Raw genomic sequence first — 23,364 nt, forward strand, 5'->3', positions numbered from 1 at the left:
CAGAAACCTCTGTGGTTGTCCCAGTAGATACAAGGACATGTGGCCTTTGAAAGAGGAAAGGGAAGGAGGACAGAAGCTGCCCAACAATGCATGTCAAATTCTTCCAAGTCTCAATTTCCCACACCTGTAAATGGATAATACTAGGTAACCAGGACACAGAATCATAGGAACACAATGAAATCAGGAATTAAAGGCCTGGGGCACAAAGAAGTGCTCATTGAGAGACAGACTAGAGAAGATACTGAACTCAGTGGTGACTAAAATGTCCAGTAAGGATTTAACAGAAAGTTGGGTGACCAGAGAGTTGACTTAGTGGTTAAGATTTTTCCAGAGGACCCAAGTTCAATTCGCAGCACCCACATGACAGCTCACAACTGTCTGTAATTCAGCTCCAAGTGATTTGACATCCTCACACAGGCGTACGTGCAGGCAAAACACAAATGCACATAAAAATAAAAATTAATAAATCATTTTTAAAACATTGGGACAGTACTCAAACTGGCATGCTTTAATGGTTGTATAATTCAATAAATACAGTAAACATCACTGCACCGAAACTTAAGTAAATTTTATGTTAATAAAGCATACTTCAATAATGTTCATAAACACCAAAGGAAAGGAGAGTAGGGAGTTGGGTTAACTTGAGCAGGATGAGGAATGAAAACACACTAGTTGACTTTCTCATGATAGGTATCTCACAAGAGATGCTTAATGCCAAGGAGAGGTGACATGTGACAGGGATGACAATTGCAGCTGGAGGAAGTCTATGAAGGATGAGCAGGTAAAAAAAAGTCATCTTACCATTCCAAGAGTTTATAACGAAGGGCAAGAAAATGATAGAGGGGCAGAGAGCCAGATTTCAAAGGAAATAGACTACACAGGGAGAGACTTACTGATCAGGGCTTGTTAGGACTAGATTACTTTCCAGGACTCATGGGGTAGATAAGTGAATATATATCAGTAAGTTGGAAGGGTTTCTATGGGTCAAGTTATCTTATCTGGGTGGGCAGCTTATATCTTTGTCAACTGGTTGTAAGCTTATTGAGTAGAGGGTTTGTGGATTGAGAATTTAACATATAAATGTGTTTGATAAGTTAATGATTGTGGAGTCATGTTTATATCAGGAAGTGGAGGAAAGTGAGTGAACACAACACTCAGGGGTGGGTGGAGTGAACCATGCCTGAGTTCTCAGAGGCAGCATGGAGCCCCTAAGTTAAAGATACAGTGCCATGTAGCCTCACAGGTGCTGGCCCAACTGCAAGATAAAAGGTTACCACCATTATAATATTTACCACAACAGGTGGCAAACCAACGTGTTAGTCAAGAATCCACTAACAAGTTAAGGCTTCAACCTAAGAGTTAGAGAAAAAGTTTTATTTTCTAAGAAAGAAGGGGCCAGCGCCATGCTGAGTCATGTAATGTCTCAAGCTTGAGAGCCTTAAACAAAAGATACACAAACCCAGCTTCTGCCATCATGCTGCAGTGAGAAGGCAGGCTAACACAGATTGAGAGATTAGAAGCTGTTTGATTCTTTGACAGAATTGTTTGGGAAATGTATTTTAAAAGTCTGGGTTTTTGTTTTGTTTTGTTTTGAAAATGGTATAAAGATTTAATGATCAAGTCAAGTTTGTTTGTTTGTTTAGTTAGAAGAAGAGAGTACAGAGTTCACCCAAGGTTCTGAATTAAGATAGAGTAAATTAGTCAGAGACTCCAAGTAGAAAGTAGTGATATTTGCAAGTTAAGAATGTTATTAAAATAGAAGTCTATACATCAGGCAGAGTGAATACAGGTATATGTTAGGGAAGTTATTGATAAATGAAGATCTGACACTCCAGATTGAAAGAGCTGGACAGATCAAAATACTTGGGGCTAAAATCCTGGCTTTACAAGTTGTACCTATTGAGATTGAAATTGATAAAATGTGTTAGTTTGTTTTATGAATTACCCCAATAAGGCCATGTGGCTCATCAGATGCCAGCTAGTGGGGGTTTGTGGTTATTTTAAAATTACCACAACAGGAGACTCATATTCTTTTAATGTGGGATCCATGGGAATTTGAGTTGATTCCTTGACATGACAGATTATTAGAGGCCTAAGAATAAGATCATACAGTTTTTCAGTTTGTTTGTTTTATATTGTTTTAATTTTCAAAATGGGTATGATGCTGAGTTTTGTGATTTTATTATTTCTCTGAGAGAAAAAAACAAAATACAAGATATTCTAGTTGCCAACATGCTACTTTGGGAGAAAGGTTTTGTATTTGTGTTTTTAAAAGGTGTGATTTGGCTTTACATGCCTTTCAGAGTTCCATGGATCAGATTTGATAGAAGGAAACTGCCTGAAAAACTAAATTCAAGAGGATCAAACTAAAATATATCTGGATACTAAAATATTATCTTTTGAGACACACACACACACACACACACACACACACACACACACACACACACACATCACAGAATGTACAACTACAGTGAAGCTCATCATCAGAATGCTAAACTGGCCTGCTTAAATTCCTGACATCAGCGACTACAACAATTGTTGGCGTAGCCTTCCTTCTTGAGGCTTCCTCAGCTTCTTTTTCTCCTCCCCGCTTCTAGATTCTCAATGCCCATATATCCACCATGAAGAAGCTATAAAGAGTCTTTGCCTCAATTCCCTGGTCTTTGGGGGGTGAAGGTGGTTATTCTAAGGTTGTTTTTATGAGTAATTTAGAAATGGTCATAATTTAACAGGGAGGAATTAGATTGATTTGTACAGCCATAATCTTCATTTTGCAACTAAGCTATATCTTACACTGGTAGAAGTCTTTCTAATTGATACAAAGTTGAAGCTATAAATTTTACAGTAGTATAGAATTTACTTAATACAGATTTAAGGTTTTCAGTGGTATAATTTCTTATTGATTTAAAATTGACATTAGTATTACTGTTTTCATAGAGGTATTGTACCTATACAATACATTTGGGAATGCAAGGCTTAGACCCAGTCTTATAACTGCTATTATACACTGTTTTTAGTTAATTAAATAATACTAGTTTAGGGCCAGATAGCAAACTCATGATTCTGAGTAAATTAAAAGGGTGTTTTTGAGATATTTCAATTATAAATGGCCAAGAGTAATCAACTTTTAACAGTTCAGAAATGTTTTTTGTAGTTAAATGCTTTCAAAAACATCAAAAATCCATAAATGATGGCATTTAATGTTATTTATCTTTTGTTGAGACATACCTGCTCCTTACAGTTCCCCTTTGGTAGTTTAAACAAAGATATTGATCATCTATACTTCCAGATGAGGTATACTTTGTGGCTAGGCAGCCACTGGGCAGAAACTGCTATACACTAATACTGTCTAGAAAGGGACACATTATGCAGAATAGTTGACTGATAATTTTTGCTGAGCCCTTCATGATTTCTACATTTCAAAGGTTTGTTAGCTGATCCTGGGCCAGAAGGCTGAAGACTTGCTTTCCCATGTTGCTAATAGGGGACTGCTAGTGGAGGTTTGTCTCTACAACCTCTCTCAGTTTTGGAAGCCATGTTAGCCTTCCTATGTTTTTAGATATTTGGCCACTCTCAGATTTCTGATGGAGTTGAAGACTAATTTAGTTTTACAGCCTACCCAAGCTAATTAACTTTGAGAAAACATAGCCATTTAGAATATTTTCAAGTGATAATAGTTGTGCACAGCTTACAGTTGAGAGAAAAAGCTTTTTTGTTTGTTTGTTTATTTGTTTTTAAGTAATCAGAAAGAGTGATATGTAGGTTGATGTCAAGATGATACATGATTGGACAAAAGAGAGTGGGGCAGGGAAAAGTCTGGAAAAGCAGAAGAGGAGGAGGGAGGCAGGAGATTCATGGAGGAAGCAAGATGAAAGCAGACCTGGGTGTTTCTCTAGATTGATAAGGTTGTTATGATTATTTCTAACGGTTTTTATGGGTCAAGTTATCTTATCTGGGTGGGCAGCTTATATCTTTGTCAACTGGTTGTAAGCTTATTATGTAGAGGGATTATTGATTGAGAATTTAACATACAAACCTGTTTGATAAGTTGATGATTATGGAGTCATTTTATACAGGGCAGAGGAGGAAAGTGAGTGAACACAACACTCAGGGGTGGGTGGAGTGAACCATGTCTGAGTTCCTAGAGGTGGCATGGAGCCACTAAATTAGAGACACCCTGCAGTGCCATGTGGTCCCACAGGTGCCAGCCTAAGAACAAGGTAAAAGGTTACCACCATTACTATATTTATGTCAACACCATACTTTGGTGCTAGAAAGATGGCTCAGCAGTCAAGAGCATTTACTGCTCTTCCAGAGGATCTGAGTCTGGTGTTCATTTTCCATATTGGGCAGCTCACAATCTCCTGTAACCCCAAATCCACAGAGTACTGACAGCCTCCTCTTGCTTCTGTGGGTACTGCACTCATGTCTACTCCACACTCACACACAACAACAACAATAAATATTTTAAACAAAAGTATTCCATTATTCTACTACTCTTAGTATTCAAAGGGATCTATAGTCTAAATGATGAATATTTTCATAATTTTTCTTTATTTCAGATAGGTATAAAGATGTAGAACATGTTATGATAAATTATTTATACACACCGATTTATATTTTTTCTAGGTAAGATTACTCTGAGGTTTGGGATGGTGCAAAGGGTCTGTAAGTGCACAGGCACTGGCAGAGACACAGTCTCTCCACTTGGGTGGAATTTTTTATAACACAGAAAGCAGACAGACAGACACCATCTTGCTGAAGCAGGACAACACTGCGCCATACCTCCTCGGATGACTTTCGAAACGCCAGGTAGGTCTGCAGGACCTGTGACCTGTAGCTGATGCTTTGGCCAAGCATGTCTAACTCCTCTCCTAGCCATTTCACTTTGGAAGGAAGCCACGCCACGTCATCGAGTTCAAGTTCATTTTTCTCTGTCATGATTTTTGCAGCTGCTTCTAATGCATGTGCCGTCTCCTAGGAAAGCAAAGCACAAGGGGTCGGGAGCTGGCAGGGGAATCGTGAGCATTCACATTCCATTACCCTTCGGCTCATCCATCTATTGCGGATATTAATTGAACTTGTACTGAGAATTTCCCCCAATCAAAGAAAGGCACAGCTTTCAGAATTCCAACGAGGAACAGGGAGCAAAGGCACATGAAACTGAAAAACCATCTCCAGCCCTTCCTCGGCTCTGTCCAAAGCTGAAGGTCTTTTGTTCTAGTGCTTAAGGTAGAGGCATAGCACCTCTGCGGACATAGAGACTCAAAACCCAGTGAGCAGTTTGCAGCTCCTGAGATGTGTTGTGCTGGGATGCCAGGCTCCTTGGTCCATGGTAGAACTCTTGAACACGTCTAGCAAGCCTCGCTTATGATTCTTGAACTCTCAGCTCCAGCTTGGAGAGTTTCTCTGCCCCTTGGCTTCTCAGACTTTTCTTAGCAACCCCAGGATTCTGCCATTGGTGCCATGCAGGCCTTAGCTCCAGGCATGAGGCTCTCAGCCGCTGGGCACTCTCTAAATCTAGGCATCTTAGCTGCCCATTATTCAGCCTGCTCTACCCATGATACAGACCACAAGTAAACTAAGATATTATTTGGGAGAGGAATTTCTCGTGCCCTACTGTTGCAAACGGGGATATCACGACGGGGAGAAACCCCTCAGACTCCCAATAGCAATGTACAACCTTGTACAGGCAGAGAAGAGACATGGCAGTCTGGTGCTTAGATTTTTATTCCGTCTCTCAGGGACAGCCTGCATAGGTGGGCTTTCCTGTTCTACCAACCACAAGCTTTAGATGAGCACCGCCCACAGGCCTCCTGCAGGTGCACCTTCATAAGCTCTGTGTGGAGGCGGAGTCCTACTCTTCCTCTCAGACCTGGGTGAGAATAGCTATTACCAGACTCAGAGCCACTGGGAGGTGGGGTGGGTAAGGAGTCCTTTGGGGGAGCTCTGGGCAGGGCCATTAGGAGGGCATGGCTCATTACTGCCAATGGCACAGGCTAGAGAAGGAGTGTCTAGAGGAGTAGTTCACTACCTTCCTAATGCGGAGACCCTTTAATACAGTTTCTAATGGTGTGGTGACCCCCCCTCCCCAGCCATAAAATTATTCATGTGGCTACTTCCTAACTGTAATTTTTCTACTGTTACAAATTACAATGTGATCTGATATGAAGGATATCTGCTATGCAACCCCCACCCCCCACTTCCCTCACTCCTCCCACCCCCACTCCCCCCATCTCTTACTTCCTCCACCCTACCACCTCCCCACCCCCACCTCAAGACCTCTAGAAGTAGAAGTCTGTGGTCTCAGCCACAGTCTTGATTGCTGTACTCCTTGTAGCCATATCTAGTTTCTTTAAGGCATCCATGAAGTGCTCAAAGCCAAGATTCCACTAGGACAGTTTAGCCAGTAGCCAGTAAGAGGAATTATTATGCTAACAGCCCCGTTCATGGTAATAGGACACAAAGAAGAGTCTGACAGATGTCAATCAAAAGCTCAAACTAGCTGGGTCCCCAACAGCTTAGCTTATTTGTGGGGAAAGCAAACATGAAAAGGTGCTTACAATAAAGACCTGTCTTAGCATTAGCATTTTTAATAGTATTTAGCAGTGCTTGACTCCTAGTTAGTTGCCCTTAGGGAGAGCTGGTCTTTCTGATCCCTTTTAATACATTATCTGCACATCTATTCTGACGGTGTATAAACAGAATTATTATTGCCAGCCATATAAAAGTGTAGCACATGTAATTATGTGCAATGCATAATGCTTCCTAATGAACTACGTTACTGGTCCATATATTTGCTGGGTGCTGTTTTTATTGTCGGAGTATTCTTCTACACATATGAAAAATGTACTGAGAGAGAATAGACATGCCTGTGCTGGCAGCAGCCTCTTCATACGTGGGGTTTACATTTCTCTGTGCCATCAAGGAACGATGTCTAGCGACTGCCTGTGTCTGTGTAAGTGCACCCTGTGATGTTCACAGAACAAGAGCCAAATCATGTAACCACACATTTCTCAGAATGTATCCTCATCACCGAGGGATACATGACTGAGAGCCAAAGAAAGAGAGCCCTGTAAGACTTCCTGAGAGAAAGGGAGGAACCGAGCAGAATTAGAATGTGTGTGCTCTCATCCTCTGCAGAAGCGATGTGTTTAATATGCTTTCCAGGAAGCCCACTAATTGCACTGAATCGAAGTTTGCTAGCCCCGCTTTGTGACAACACACTGCAGAATCAAAGAGGAGCAGGGGCTTCTCCCCTGAGCTCTCTCATGCTTCTAAAATTTAAAGAAAGAATGCCTTCAGACATAGAGTAAACATTTAAAGTGAAGACTTTTTTTCCCCTCTAAATTCTATTCTAGTAAGAAGGAAAGGAAAACCAGTGCCCGTCTGCAGTGAGGGGCTGTGTTGAGTGAGGGTCTTCTGTGGAAACCCAAGAATCAGGGCTTTTCTTGCTGATGATGGTGATGGGGGGCAGGGGAGGCACTCAACTTTAAATTCTATGGGGCAGGGAGACAGTGTAGGTTTGGAACCTCTAGTGCAGAAGTTCTCTACCTGTGGGGCACAACCCCTTTGGGGGTTACCTAAAGACACCCTGCATATCAGACATTCACATTACTATTCATAACAGCAAAATGACAATTTTATGGTTAAGGGTCACCGTGTCATGAGGAGCTGTGTTGAAGAGCCACAGTCCTAGGAAGGGTGAGAAGTATTGCTCTGGCAGGAGTGACGGACGTTGTTTCTGGAAATTCTGTGTGACTTCATTCTTGTAAAAAGTCACAGTCTTAGAAGAGTGCTTTCCTGCCTAGTCTGGTGCCTCAAAAATGTTGCTAACACCCGAGTCTGTCCTCAGGCAGAGAACCAATACCCAAAAGCCATAGTCGCAACGAGTATGAATATGCTAATAAGCGAACACACAAATACACATAAAACTTAGACACACATAACTGTATGTGATTTTCATGTCATTATCTGTATTAACTTAGAATTGTAGCTCTTAAGGGAGCTGGGATTAAGCTTCATAACTTTGGAAGTTGTTTTTAAACAATTATTTACTACAGCATGGTCCTAAAAATAACTTTCTTTTACCTTGGCTTGGAGATCCAAATCCAGATATTTATTTAAAATCTTCTCTGATTCAGAAGGGCTGGAACCGACATCCAGTGGGGTAGCAAGAATTGGACTGATTTCCTGAATTGACGTTTCCACCTTGGGAAACAGAGAATATATTATAGTCTTAAAAATGTATACCTATTATTTCAATATTTTGTTGATGCCACACTTCAGATAAATTATGGTAAATTATGAGTGTATTCCCTCATTAACAGCAATGACTACAATCTGTCATCCCCACATTCCCATGGAGAGCTTTTCTATCTTACCTACAGAGGATGGTAACTTTAGAAGAGCACTTGCTAACATTAGCAGAGATGAATTCATCTGTATGCTGAATGAGACCAATTTTCTGGCACACCTAAGCAAGCACCCCTTTGAGGAGCTCTGGGCAACGCCCTGGCTGATGGTAGTGAGAGCAGGGACCCACTGAATCCTTTCACTGAGGGAATTGTGATTTGATCTTTTGTTCACAAGAACCAGTGGCTAAAGTGACCCAGGAAGGGCTTCATTCCACTCGAGTTATTTCCTTCAACCCTTGCTCTCTGTAGAGTACACACCCTCCCTCTCCACAGCTAAGTAGGCCACAGGATAAGAAGCAACCATTGTTTAAACTCCTGCTGTGTTCACAATCACCAAATTAGCTTGACTCTTAAGTGGTAGAGAAGGCAACACTGCAGCGGTTCCCGTGCTCAGACTCTCCCTGGACCCAGCAATGAGATACAGCTCACGGTCACAAGCTACCGGGTCAATACCAGAGGGAAGGCAACCTAACAGGGAGGTTATTTAATGCCAGGTCCTATGAAGTCTGTTAATTCTGCTCCTATATGTTCCAGTATATGAGCAGGTTACATCGAAAAAATAAAAGATGGCTGAACATTTGAGACCCAGTGTCTACAACACCATTCCCTCCCACTGTGTCTTCAGTGGACAGGAAGCAAAAGGTCTCCACAGAAAGCTGCTGATCTCTCTGCAGAGAGGATTTTCCCTGTGAGGGCTTTGACATGAATGACTGCATCCCTTGCACTGGCTTTATTCAATCTATATGATGATGACAGCAGAGTTTTTTTTTTCCTCCCCAGAAAAACAAAACCCAAAATTGTTAATAACTGTGTATCTGAAATCCTTTTGTTCAGTTGTCCCATTGTAATGACAACTAGCATGTGACTCTGCTCAGTCATACAAGCCCCGCCCTTTCAGTGCATGTGGTTAACAGAGAATTATGGAGAGTATACAACCATATATACATCATATACACATACACATATACATATACACTTTCAGGAATGTCGGACGACATTAGACATTTATTATTGGCAACCCGGGACAGAGGTGGTTGCTGAACAATAGTGAATTACAACTACTGTTCACCCAATTATAAGACCTACTATGGAATATAGAGGAAGTCTAAGGAGACAGGTCCCGCCCTCTCCCATGGTGCACACAGTTGGCACACGATCCATGAACACCAAATAAAAGGTATGTATAGTCTTTTATACCTTCCTTAGGTAGTCGTCCATTGACCTTGCTAGTTGCTGTTTCTTAAGGGCAAATTCCTTGTGCGCCGTACACTGTTCACTGAGGCGATCCACTCGCTTCTGGATGCATCCCATCACATCGTGGATTCCCGTCACATGAGACCTGAATGGGACAAGCCAGTGGTTAGCTCACGTGACCTTGACTTAGACGCTCCAACTAGAGGAAACATCTGAAAACAGATCTCTCCTTTTTGTGGGCAGAATGAGTTGGTACAAGATACAAGCAACTGCTTTGAGATCCTGGAAATTATACTGGTACAGCAGGCGGCAAAGCCAGTATGTTCCTTTAAGTCCGTTGGTCCTGAGGGAAGGATGGATCATGGCTTCTGTGGCAGGTCTATTCATTTCTAAAGGTTTACTTTTTAATATTTCTCTAAGATACTTGGAGAATCTATGGTAGAAGGCACAGTATGTTTACCAAGTTTCCCTAGGGATGTCATTTAAAAGCTTCATTTATTCCAAGATGCTCTTTGAATAGGAATGTGAATTGGCCAATTAACAAAGCGTTCGCTAACCCAATAGGGTAAAATATTTATATATTTTGCTCTCAGTGGTTATGAATGCTCAAGGCTATATTCGCTAGATAAATACCTAGTTATCACTAGCAATTAGGTATCAGATAGGCTTTTCCAAATTTTATCTTCACATTCTCATTTTTATAACCTGTGTTGATCTCATGAGATGAAGGTGACATAGGGGTTCATAAAAGGACGTGCCTTTCAAACCAGCTTTGAGTTGAACTCCAACTGCCCCCATCTGTGGAAACAGTCACAGGCTTCCTAACCATCTCCAAGATTTCACAATGCAAGAGGAGACACAGCAAAATGAACACAGGACCTTGCCTACTGCTTTAGACACCTAAGTCTTTCATTTCCCTCCATCCATTTTCCTCCAACTACTAGCAAAAGTTATCATGGCAACTCTTTAATTATCCTGAGAGTTATTTTAGTTTCTTTCTTTTTTTCTTTCTTTTTCTTTTTTTAAGATCTTAGATCTAGGTACAGATTTCAGGAATTTGACCGCAAATAATTAATTCATGAGTCAATAAAAATAAATTAGTTATGAAATGAGAACAAGATCAAAAAAGACCTAGGGGTACAGTAATGTCACTAGAATGGTTATAAAAATGCTTCCAAAGAGAGTCACACTTGAATGTGCCTGGGGTAGTCAAGGGTCCCAGACAAGAATAATTGTGAAATATGACATGAACCCAATATGAGAAATATTGTTCCTGGTACACAATATTCCAGGCACATTTAGAACAATTAGTTTTATACCTCGGTACTTACAATCAGTGGAGAAAATAATAAAAACACCAGGGGAGTTTTAGAATCAATTCATACTGACAAAAACCCACACATTTTGTAAAAGCCAGATCCTGGCAATATGAGTTATTTTGACTAGAATTTAGATGAAAGTGTACTGTACTGAAAAGGTCTTTAAAGTCCAGTTGTCCTCTGAGCAATATGTTCCAAGTTTTCTATAGAATATTGAAATGTGGGAGATCCAGGGGCACAGGCCTGGTGAGAAGTTGTTCCGAGTAGCTGGGGTGCAGAGGAACCTCTGCCGAGCACGCGGAAAGTGCGCCCCCCTGCTTTATTCAGGGAACCAGTAACCTGGCATTGTGCTGCTCAGACCATCTGCCACCAGGAACAGCAGAGATCCAGGAACACAGGCCACAGGCCAGGTACAAGGGAGAGGCGAGAACCAATCACTGACAACAAGACGACGTATAAACACAGACAACAAGATGGCAAGAGGAAAGCGAAAGAATGTACCCCAGGGAAACCAAGACTACCTGACAACACCAGAACCCAGCTCTCTCATCACAGCAAACAGCAGAATGCCAAACACTCCAGAAAAAGAAGACTCAGACCCAAACTCATACCTCAAGATGATGATAGAGATCCTTAAACAAGAACAGGAGGAAAAGCATAAAGAATTAGAAGCTTTTAAAGAGGAAACAAGAAAAACACTTCAAGAACTCAAAGAACTAGAGGAAAACAGAACCAAAGAGATGAAGGAATGGAAGAAGGAATTTAAAACGGAAATGGACACAATAAAGAAAACACTAAAAGAGACAACCCTAGAGGTAGAAAACCTAAAAAAGAAATCAGGATTCACAGATGCAAGCATTTCCAACAGATTACAAGAGATGGAAGAGAGAATCTTGTGGGCTGAAGACAACATTGAAAACATAGACAAAACAGCCACAGAAGATGCAAAAACCAAAAAGCTCCTAACCCAAAATGTCCAGGAGATCCAGTACACAATGAGAAGAACAAACCTAAGGATAATAGGAATAGAAGAGGGAGAAGAATATAAACCAAGAGGCACAGTAAATATCTTCAACAAAATTGTAGAAGAAAACTTCCCTACCCTTAAGAATGAGATGACCATGAGCATAAAAGAAACCTTCAGAACTCCAAATAGGTTGGACCAGAAAAGAAATTCCTCCCGACATATAATAGTCAAAACACCAAGTGCCCAAAGCAAAGAAAGAATACTAAAAGCAGTAAGGGGAAAAGGTCATGTAACATATAAAGGCAGACCAATCAGAATCACACCCGATTTCTCAACAGAGACTATGAAAGCTAGAAGAGCCTGGACAGACATCATGCAGACCCTAAGAGAGCACAGGTGCCAGCCAAAGCTGCTATACCGGGCAAAACTCTCAATCATCATAGATGGAGAGACTAAGATATTCCAAGACAAAACTAAATTTACACAATATCTGACCACAAATCCAGTACTACAACAAGTTATAGGTGGAAAACCCAATACAACGAGGGGAACTACATCCTAATAAAAACAAGAAAACTCCTGAGCAATAAAACCAAAAGAAGAAAGACACACAGGCACAATTCAACCTCCAAAAGCAAAAATAGCAGTAAACATCAACCACTATTCCTTGATATCTTTTAACATAAATGAACTCAATTCCCCAATAAAAAGATATAGGCTATCAGACTGGATACATAAACAAAACCCAGCATTTTGCTGCATACGGGAAACTCATCTCAGAGAAAAAGACAGACACTATCTCAGAGTAAAAGGTTGGGAAAAGACCTTCCAAGCAAATGGCCCAAAGAAGCAAGCTGGAGTGGCCATTCTAATATTGAATAAAGTAGATTTTCAACCAAAAGTTATCAAAAAAGATAAGGAAGGACACTTTTTACTCATTACAGGGGAAATTTGTCAGGAGAAACTCTCAATCCTTAACATATATGCTCCAAATACAAAAGCACCCGTATTCATAAAAGAATCCCTACTAAAGCTCAAAAAATACATTGGGCCCCACACAATAATAGTGGGAGACCTCAATACCCTACTTTCACCAATGGACAGATCATGGAAACAAAAACTCAACAAGGACACTGTAAAACTAGCAGAGATTATGAACTAACTGGAGTAACAAATATCTACAGAACATATCATCCAAAAACAAAAGAATAAACCTTCTTCTCAGTACCTCACGGCACCTTCTCGAAAATTGACCACATAATTGGTCATAAAACAAGCCTCAATAGATATAAGAAGATTGAAATACTCCTATGCATCCTCTCAGATCACCATGGTCTAAGGCTGGTCTTTAATAACAACAAAGACAACAAAAAGCCCATATACACATGGAAACTAAACAATGCTCTATTAAATGATAGCCGGGTCAAAGAAGAAATAAAGAAAGAAATTAAGGATTTTCTAGAATTCAATGAAAATGAAAACACAACATACCCAAACCTATGGGATGCAATGAAAGTAGTACTGAGAGGAAAACTCATAGCTCTGAGTGCTTCCAAAAAGAAACTGGAGAGAGCATATACCAGCAACTTGACAGCACAGCTGCAAGCTCTAGAACAAAAGGAAGCAGATACACCCAAGAGGAGTAGACAGCAAGAAATAATCAAACTTAGGGCAGAAATAGACCAAATAGAAACAAAAAGAACCATTCAAAGAATCAACAAAACCAAGAACTGGTTCTTTGAGAAAATTAACAAGATTGATAAACCCTTAGCCAGACTAACTAGAGGGCAAAGAGAGAGTATACAAATTAACAAAATCAGAAAGGAAAGTGGAGAAATAACAACTGAAACTGAGGAAATTCAAGAAATCATCAGATCCTACTACAAAAGCCTATACTCAACAAAGCTGGAAAATCTGGAGGAAATGAATGAATTCCTAGACATATACAAGATACTAAAGTTAAACCAGGACCAGGTAAACCATCTAAATAATCCCATAACACCTAAAGAAATAGAAGCAGTCATCAAAAGCCTCCCAACCAAAAAAAGCCCAGGTCTAGATGGGTTCAGTGCAGAATTTTATCAGACATTTATTGACGACCTAATACCAATATTCTCCAAACTATTCCCCAAAATAGAATCAGATGGAACACTACCTAACTCATTTTTTGAGGCTACAATAACCCTCATTCCTAAACCACACAAAGACCCTACAAGGAAAGAGATCTTCAGACCTATCTCACTTATGAACATTGATAGAAAAATACTCAACAAAATCCTTGCAAACCAAATCCAAGAACACATCAAAACAATCATTCACCATGATCAAGTAGGCTTCATCCCTGGGATGCAGGGATGATTTAATATATAGAAATCCATCAATGTAATCCACCCTATAAACAAACTCAAAGAAAAAAACCACATGGTCATCTCACTAGATGCTGAGAAAGCATTTGACAAAATTCAACACCCCTTCATGTTAAAAGTCTTGGAAAGAACAGGAATTCAAGGCTCATACCTAAACATAATAAAAGCAATATACAGCAAACCAACAGCCAACATCAAACTCAACGGTGGGAAACTTGAAGCAATCCCATTAAAATCAGAGACTCGACAAGGCTGCCCACTCTCCCCCTACCTATTCAACATAGTACTGGAAGTCCTGGATGGAGCAATTAGATAGCAAAAGGAAATCAAAGGGATACAAATTCGAAAGGAAGAAGTAAAAACATCACTATTTCAGATGACATGATAGTGTACTTAAGTGACCCCACAAATTCCACCAGAGAACTTCTACAGCTAGCTGATAAACAAGTTCAGCAAAGTGGCTGGATACAAAATTAACTCAAACAAATCAGTAGCCTTCCTCTACTCAATGAACAAACATGTGGAGAAAGAAATTAGGGAAAAGATACCCTTCACAATAATCACAAAAAATATGAAATACCTTGGTGTGACTCTAACTAAGCAAGCGAAGGACCTATATGACAAGAACTTTAAACCTCTAAAGAAGGAAATCGAGGAAGATCTCAGAAAATTGAAAGATCTCCCATGCTCATCTATTGGAAGGATCAACATTGTTAAAATGGCCATCTTACCAAAAGCAATCTACAGATTCAATGCAATCCCCATCAAAATACCAACCCAATTCTTGAGTTCGAAAGAGCAGTGTGTAATTTCATCTGGAATAACAAAAGACCTAGAATAGGGAAATCCATCCTCAACAACAAGAAAACATCTGCAGGAATCACTATACCTGACCTCAAGCTATATTACAAGGCAATTGTGCTAAAAACTGCATGGTCCTGGTACAGAAATAGGCATGTGGATCAATGGAATAGAATAGAAGATCCAGAAATGAGCTCTCACATATATGGTCACGTGATTTTTGACAAAGGACCTGTAAACATTCAATGGAAAAAGGACAGCCTATTCAACAAATGGTGTTGGTCCAACTGACACTCAGCATGCAGAAGAATGAAAATAGACCCTTTCTTATCTCCTTGTACAAAGCTCAAGTGCAAGTGGATCAAAGATCTCCACATTAAACCAGGTACACTGAAACTATTTGATGAGAAAGTAGAGAAAACCTTAGAACACATAGGCACAGGAGAAAATTTCCTGAACAGCACACCAATGGCTCGTGCTCTAAGGTCAAAGATTGATAAATGGAACTTCATGAGATTGCAAAGTTTCTGTAAGGACACTAAGGACACGGTCAAGAAAACAAAATGGCAGCCAACAGAATGGGAGAAGATCTTTACCAACCCCACATCAGATAGAGGCCTAATATCCAAGGTATACAAAGAACTCAAGAAGTTAGACACCAGAGAATCAAACAACCCTATTAAAAATGGGGTAGAGAACTAAACAAAACGTTCTCAATTGAGGAATATTGAATGGCTGAGAAGCATCTAAGGAAGTGCTCAACATCATTAGCCATCAGGGAAATGCAAATCAAAACGACCTTGAAATTCCACCTCACACCAGTCAGATTGGCCAAGATAAAAAATTCAGATGACAGCAGATGCTGGCGAGGTTGTGGAGAAAGAGGAACACTTCTCCACTGTTGGTGGGGTTGTAAACTGGTACAACCACTCTGGAAATCAGTCTGGCAGTTCCTCAGAAAATTGGACATAGTACTACCTGAAGACCCAGTTATTCCATTTCTGGGCATTTACCCCAGAGATGCTCCAACATACAACAAAGACGTGTGCCATAATGTTCATAGCAGCCCTATTTATAATAGCCAGAAGCTGGAAAGAACCCAGATGTCCTTCGGTAGATGAATGGATACAAAAACTGTGGTATATTTATGCAATGGAGTACTACTCAGCTATTAGAAACAATGACTTTATGAAATTCTCAAGAAAATGTATGCATCTAGAGAATATCATCCTGAGTGAGGTAACCCAGTCACAAAAGAACAGACATAATATGCAGTCACTGATAATTGGATACTGACCCCTGAAAGCTCTGAACACCCCAGAAAGCTCTGAATACCCCAGAAACAAGTCACAGACTATGTGAAGTTCAAGAGAAAAAAAAAAAGAAAAAAAAAACATTATGTTTACTCCTTACACACCAAGGATACTTGGACTAATTCCAGGTTACATCCTGTTTTTCATGTACTTTATGCTCATTGTAACTAGTAAGATCTTAATGCACACTATCAAACCTTTAAAAACAAAGCCAAGCAATGACAAAAATGTATTCGTATACTTTTATTCAAAAATGCTTAAAATTTGTACATTTATCTTTGTTTTTTAAAATAAAGTTCTTTGATAAAAAAATATTGAAATCTAGAATGAGAAAGATAACGTGGTAGTGTAGCACCATGGGAAAGGCACGGAGAAAAGGGTAAAGGGGGGGGGGTGGGGAGGTGGACGGGTAGACTCAGAAAGAGAAGGGACGGTAGGAAGTAGCAGGAAACACCATGGAAATTCGCAAGTTATCACTAAAACTTGTAATATAGAACTTGTAGAAAGAGCTGTGTCAGCCAAGATGAAGGATATGCTCAGTTCTTCCGAGTCACCTGCGGCTCCTCATCCCCAAGCCCAGCATGCATCCTGCATCCACTAGTTAGACATTTGTTACTGATCACACTTAGAATAAACACCTCCAAGATAGAAACTGGAGGACAACTATAAATTTTGTCCCAGGGGACAGCAGTGGTCAGTCATTCAGTAAGTCCAAAAAACACTATTCACACTACTCTTTGGTTCTCAGCTAGCTTTGTGTGTATGTTTGTGTGTGTGCACACATGTGTGTGTTGTGTGCATATATGTGCATGTTTGTGTGTGTGCATGTGTGTGCATGTTTGTGCGTGTACATGTTTGTCTGCCTGTGTATGCCTGTGTGTGTTCATGTTTGTTCATGTATGTGTTTGTATGTGTATGTATATGTATGTGTGTGTGCGCATGTGTGTTGCAAGGTGTGTACAGGTGAACACACACGTGGAGGCTGAAGGTCCACACTGAGTGTCTTCCTCAATTGCTCTCCACTTTAATTTTCTTTTCCTTTCACTAATGTGCTCAGTCACGGAATGGCCGAAGCAAGATTTGAACCTGGGAATCTGATCTTACAGTCAATTATTTTTCCCCCAATCTTTTTGCACTTTTTCTGAGTGTGGAACATGTGACATAAATCATAATGAGATATTTTCCTCCTGGTGTTCTCTTATTGACTGCTGCTGACTTGCAATCAGATAGAACCTGGTTGGCAAGCTCTTTTGAAATTGGTTGTTTTCTCTGGATAAAAACTATGTCTGCCTGTTGTCTGGAAAATGGCCACTAGAGGGATGTAATACCTTGTTCAAATTGCATATCTGAAGGTCCTTCCAGCACAGAGAACACAAAATAAGAAAACAAGACCAAAAATCAAGCATTTCTTCAGAAAAAAAAATCACCTTTGCAAAACCACAGTTTTAATTTTGAGAAATCAAAACTAGTAAAACAGGATCTGTCTGTTTCTGATGTTGTTTTTCAATCACCTAAAAGATGTATTTGTTTCTTATCAGGCACTATATCTATTGTGCCACAAATTCTTTAAGGGTGAGGCCTGGTGCCCTACTCACTCCCTAATCCTTGTAGCCCTGAGCACATGGTCTTATAATAACAGAAGGTTAATACTTTTTTTTTTTTTTAAAGTTTGAGACAGAGTCTCAGCTCTCTGAGCCTGGCCTCAATCTTTCCCTGTAGCCTGGGGACCTTGAACTCTTAATCCTCCTATGGTCTATGCCCCGAGTACTGAGATTACAGGCACACACTGCCACTGCTGGTATATGGGTTGCCAGAGATATGACATTAGAGACAAGCAGCACATCTCTAGACTGATTAATGTCATTCTAAAGTTCAATAAAATATTGTCTGATTGATGTTTAAGGAAAAAGGAACACATAAATTTAAGCCTAGTAGCCATATTAAAAAATGTCAGGATGTGCTGGTATAACCCTGATGTGACTATTATGTTAGCAAGCAACCACTTTCTGACTGGGGAGGTCACAGACTCCAGAAGGAGAACCTAACCTTTCAACCTTGTTGAAAGGACACGGCGTCAAACTGTATTCTAAATACTTATGTTTAAATTCATAGACTAGTGCTGCTCAGAGGCTGCCTTTTGCAGTGGGCAGTAAGTAGTTCATGCAAAAGTTCTTAAGAGGTCAAAGTACAATGAATAAATGGTGGAGAGCCTTGGAGGGACACCAGCTCAAAGAAGATAGATGGGGTATAAGGAAGGTAAGAGACGGAGGTGGAGAAGGGTGTAAAGCAGGTCTTTAGGGCCTGGAATAACTGTTGCACTCATAAACTCCATGTGGCTGTCTTTACCTGCATGCATCCTACATAAGAATCCCTGGCGCTATTAATGACACTCTTATACTTGCAGACAGGAGTCTAGCAAGGCTGTCCTCTGAGAGGCTCCATCCAGCCGCTGACTCAGACACGTGCAAACACAGCCAGACAGTGGGTGGAGCTTGGGGACTTACAGGAATATTGGGGAAAGGATGGGGGCCCCCGCAGGGGATAGGAACTCCATAGGAGGACCAACAGAGTCAACTACCCTGGACCCTTGGGAGATCTCAGAGACTCATCTATGAACCAAAGAGTATGCACAGGTGGGGCCTAGGCGTCCCCCATGCAAATGTCACAGATGTGCAGCTTAGTCTTGATGCAAGTCCTGAACAACTTCGACAGAGGCTAGCCCTAAAGCGGCTGCCAGTCTGTGCAATACGTTCTAGATGGGCTGCCTCGTCTGGCCTCAGCGGAGAGAGTGGGCCTAGCCTCACCGAGACATGATGTGCAGGTGTGGGGAGATACCTGGGAGGGGGGCTCTTCCTTCTCAGAGGAGAAGGGGAAGGTTGGGGGAGGGATCAAGGGTATACCAAGAAGGGGAGCAGCAATTTGGATATAAAGTGAATGAATGAATAAATAGATAGATAGATAGATAGATAAATAAATAAATAAATAAATAAATAATGGGAAAAAACTTGGCCCTCACCATTTTTTTCAGGCAAGGAACTGAGGGATTATGGGTAGTTATGAGGTTCTGGGTAAGATATTATCATTTCTTCAGTGGTATAGCCTTTGATAAGTGGCCCATGGCTTCAGTAATCATTCCCTACTAATATTCACACAAGCAGCAGTGATAATATTCAGCAGGCCATAAAAATTCAAAGTACAGGAGAGGCTCGCGGGGAAAAGGAGTTTCAGTTAGGGAATAAGGAAGACGAGAGACAGTAATGACGGCAAAGGAAAAGACCAAAATTAAATATACAACATATACAATTCTCAGAAAAAAATACAAACTAAGATATTCTGAAGCCAGAATTTCTTAATTTTCACAGTAATAGTATGTATGGCCTGCGGATAAATGGCTGTACTTTGGGCCACTTGCAGACTCTTTAGGCCCTTAAGGACACCTGGTTTCTTCTCCTGCGTGTTGGCGCTTGCAGTTGAGTTTAAACTATTTTCACACAAATAGTTTGCTTCAATGTGCACGCCTCTCCTCTAACACAGCTTTCTGAGGACACTCTGAGTCCCCTGGTTCCCATGAGGGTTACTACCTACCCTGCCCCACTCCTGTCTGCTGCATAGATTCAGTCCTTGGCTGGAGAAGTTCCTGACTGCCTTGCTTACCCAAGCCAGTCCCTTTTCCTTCCTCTCCCGGTCCTCAAAAGATGGCATCCCTCTGATTGGATGCTAATCTCTTCTATTTCTCATTCCCAGTAGGAATATAATGACAGTACCTGGCCCATTCCTAACCCCATGACCATAACCGCCCTTCCCCTCCCCCACATTAGGTTTCCTTAATGAGACCCTGATCTGAGGTTACAGCAGCCCAGAGGCCACCATTGTTTTTTCATTTAGAACCTTCCATGCTGATTCCAGACTCTTATTCCCAGTCCCTTAAAACCCAGATAGCATTTTCCAGCACCTTCATAGTAAATGACTCGAACAAGGGACAAACTATGATTCCCCAATTTCCTAGTCATTCTCACGTGAGTTGAAGATAAATGAAAAGAATTTCATCGTTCACAAGGAGCAAGTATTATCACATTACAGCTGCACTCCACTAATGGTGGAGCTCGGATTGAGTGTGGCTAGAAGGGATCTGAATGAAGCCAACTATGGTGCCCCGTTACTCTGTTTCCATTCTAAAGCACACTGTCTGTGCACATCCGCTGGGGAAGAGGAAAAAGATGGCCGCTGGGCTAACGATCTGTGACTCCGGATTGTACTGGGAACACTGATTGACCTTTGGATTTCCTCTGTGAGAGAGGATTTGTTGGTGCCTGTCAGGAGTGTGAGCATAAGGCATGTCAGATTATCCCTGATGTTGACGCTGGCAGTCCAGTATCACAGATGTTCAGATGTGTCAGATGGAGACGTCTTCGGACATTTGGTAGAAGCTCCCACCATGGGGGCATGTAGTCATTATTAAGTCAACTAAAGGGAGAAGGGGATAAATGGATTTTTTTGTTTTGTTTTGTTCTTTTGTTTTAATTCAGAAAGGAAAGACATATTGACTTTTGCTTCCCAAATGAACGGATCTGTTTATTGTAGGGGTGCAGTCACCCCGTCTTTGTGTCTGTCGAAGCAGAGGCTGGCGGAGGGGGAGCCAATCCCAAAGTTAATGCATTCTAATGATTCATGCCGGAGTATGACGAGTTGCTTTCAACCCCTCCATAAATTACTATTGGCAGCCCATCTGGATTAGGAGCTGGACCAGATGGTGAGCACTTGACAGCTTACTCCGTCTCAGCAGAAGGGATCGGCTGACCGGAAGTTTCCTCTGTTTATGGCAAGTGACACTTGGAAGATGGGGGAAGGGAGAGATACTCCTATCTTTAGCTTGCTGCTCCTTTTAACAGAGACCTGAACAGTGTGTCCTTTCTTGTTTGTGTCCCAAAACAGTCTTCATTTTGGAGGAGACAAGCACTGTGTCTCCTCTTTATCTTTGCTTGGAAAAAGCACCGTTTGTACTGCAAGTGTTAAAGGTATGCTCATTCCTGCTGATTTGCCATATATATATATAGACACTTTCTCTCCAAAAACCATAGAACACACGTACACGCACACATTCGTACATATATAATAATAAATGCCTAGAAAATAAGAAAGAAGTAAGCAAGTCACAGGGTCCTGAGGTTTGGCACCAATGGATGAAGGATTCATCATTATAAAACTGTGGGGATCAACATGTGTCCCGTGAGAATAACGTCATAGCTGGGATTCTGCGTGAGCTCAGACATAGAGTTCTCTTTATAAAGAAAACTGAAAAGCACTGTAACCAGCAGTCAAGTGACCTTCATCTAACTCCGAAGCCTGAGTCTGGACCGGAGGTGGCGAGAATCCCAGAAGAAATCATTATAAAGCTGGGAAGGAACAAGAGGCCATGAGGAGAGAGCAAAGCAGCCAAATGCCAAAGAGACAATGCCATTCCACCAGGGGGAAGTGGAGCCATTTTCCAGATGGGTAAGGCAAGGCAAGGCCAGCAGCAGAGAAATGCACTGCAGCTCAAATGAGGGAAGGGGCAGGAAGATAAACATCCCTGAAGGCAAGAGAGGCAAAGGGAAAACCAACTCTCAAAATGACAGGGCAGTAACACACAAGGCCCCCCCACGTGAAGAGCTGTTGGCAGTCAGTGACTTCCCAGAGAAAGCCAATGTGCTTTCCTCAGGGAGAAGCCCCCTCATGGGCTACCCAGTCCCAAGTGGTAGGCCACTTGTACTGTGTACACATGTGAACATGTAGCATGTGAGCTTACATGTAAATAAGACTGAGCAGAGTCTTCAGGGTGATGTTTATATGTATGTCTATCTGGATGTGTACATATATGTGTGCATGTGTGTGTCTATACACGTAACAATAATAATATAGAAGAAGTGGTCATGAATTTAAAAAGCAGTGGTGGGGGGCAAGGGAGGAACATGGGGCGAATGTGACGTAGGTAAAGCACTCGTGCAAGAAATTCTCAAAAAATAATTCAAGGAAGAAAGGCAAAAAATACTCAGAAATGAAACAAAAATGATCCCAAAAAAATTAAATAGAAATACTAGAAATGGGGATATCAGTTACTCCCACTAAGAAAGATCAATGAATGAAAACGAAGGTGAACATAACAAGAGAGCAGCAGCCATGAAGGACAGTCTGCCAGACAGACTGACAGACTCCCACAGCCTTCTTACAGCAAGAGGCAAAGAGAGAAACACGAGTCACATGGAGGCAATATTCAAAAGGAAGTTTCTTATGCCATAGGCTTGGACAAAATGGCACAGCAAGAGATAAAGAGGTAAAAGGGTAAATTTGCATATTTGAGCTCCTTTGGAAAGTATATAGGTAATTGCTGTGCACCTCATTCTAGTAAGTTTGCCCTCTATATCTCCCTCACCCCCAGAACATACTTAGTATTAGGCCATGCACTCAACTTGTGGTCTGTGTTTACTACTTACAACTCTATCATTACAGGACCTTCACAAAACTCACTTTCATGTGGGTTTATGTTGTCCCCTGACATGTTTGCCCTTAAACCTTTCTCTACTCGAGGCAAATGCAGAGGTTTCCTTCAGGATGGCATTACTCTGACCACTAGCCATAGGGTGAAGTCCCCATTCATAAGTGTGTCTGCACGCACCTTCTTCTCTATCTTTTCTTCCTAAACCCCCTGAGCTAAGAGAACTCCTCTTCAACCATGCAGGGCAAGGTTTTTGACCTTTCAAGGCCTCCTCCCTCTGCTGATTCTGCTCTTCCCACAACTGACTCTTTTTTACCCACAACAGGATTTAGGCAACTTCACCACCACCACCACCACCACCATCAAGTAAATTTGCATTAGATAGTTTGTGAACAGTAATTGATAGATACGCCTTTAATGCAATCTAAGTTTTGTGATGCATTCTATACTAGGAGCTTCAGAACTAAGAAAAAAAAAAAAAAAGAAAGCCATTAGCCTTCATTGTTAAGTGT

At 41.1% G+C, this 23,364-nt stretch overlaps 1 protein-coding gene across 1 annotated transcript in view; it reads right to left on the minus strand.

Annotated features, from left to right (window-relative positions):
• CCDC141 (coiled-coil domain containing 141) overlaps window positions 1-23,364 on the minus strand; it is a gene marked incomplete at both ends in the record, with an annotated part of 162,870 nt that overhangs the window by 37,846 nt on the left and 101,660 nt on the right. Inside the window, 3 exons of the mRNA XM_080928184.1 lie at window positions 4,789-4,980; window positions 8,095-8,214; window positions 9,618-9,759. Of these exons, the coding sequence (XP_080784310.1) occupies window positions 4,789-4,980; window positions 8,095-8,214; window positions 9,618-9,759 (454 nt within the window). The remainder of the gene's footprint in view (window positions 1-4,788; window positions 4,981-8,094; window positions 8,215-9,617; window positions 9,760-23,364) is intronic.

The sequence above is a fragment of the Micromys minutus genome (genome assembly GCF_963924665.1).
Source record: "Micromys minutus genome assembly, chromosome: 13".
NCBI classification, from domain to species: domain Eukaryota; kingdom Metazoa; phylum Chordata; class Mammalia; order Rodentia; family Muridae; genus Micromys; species Micromys minutus.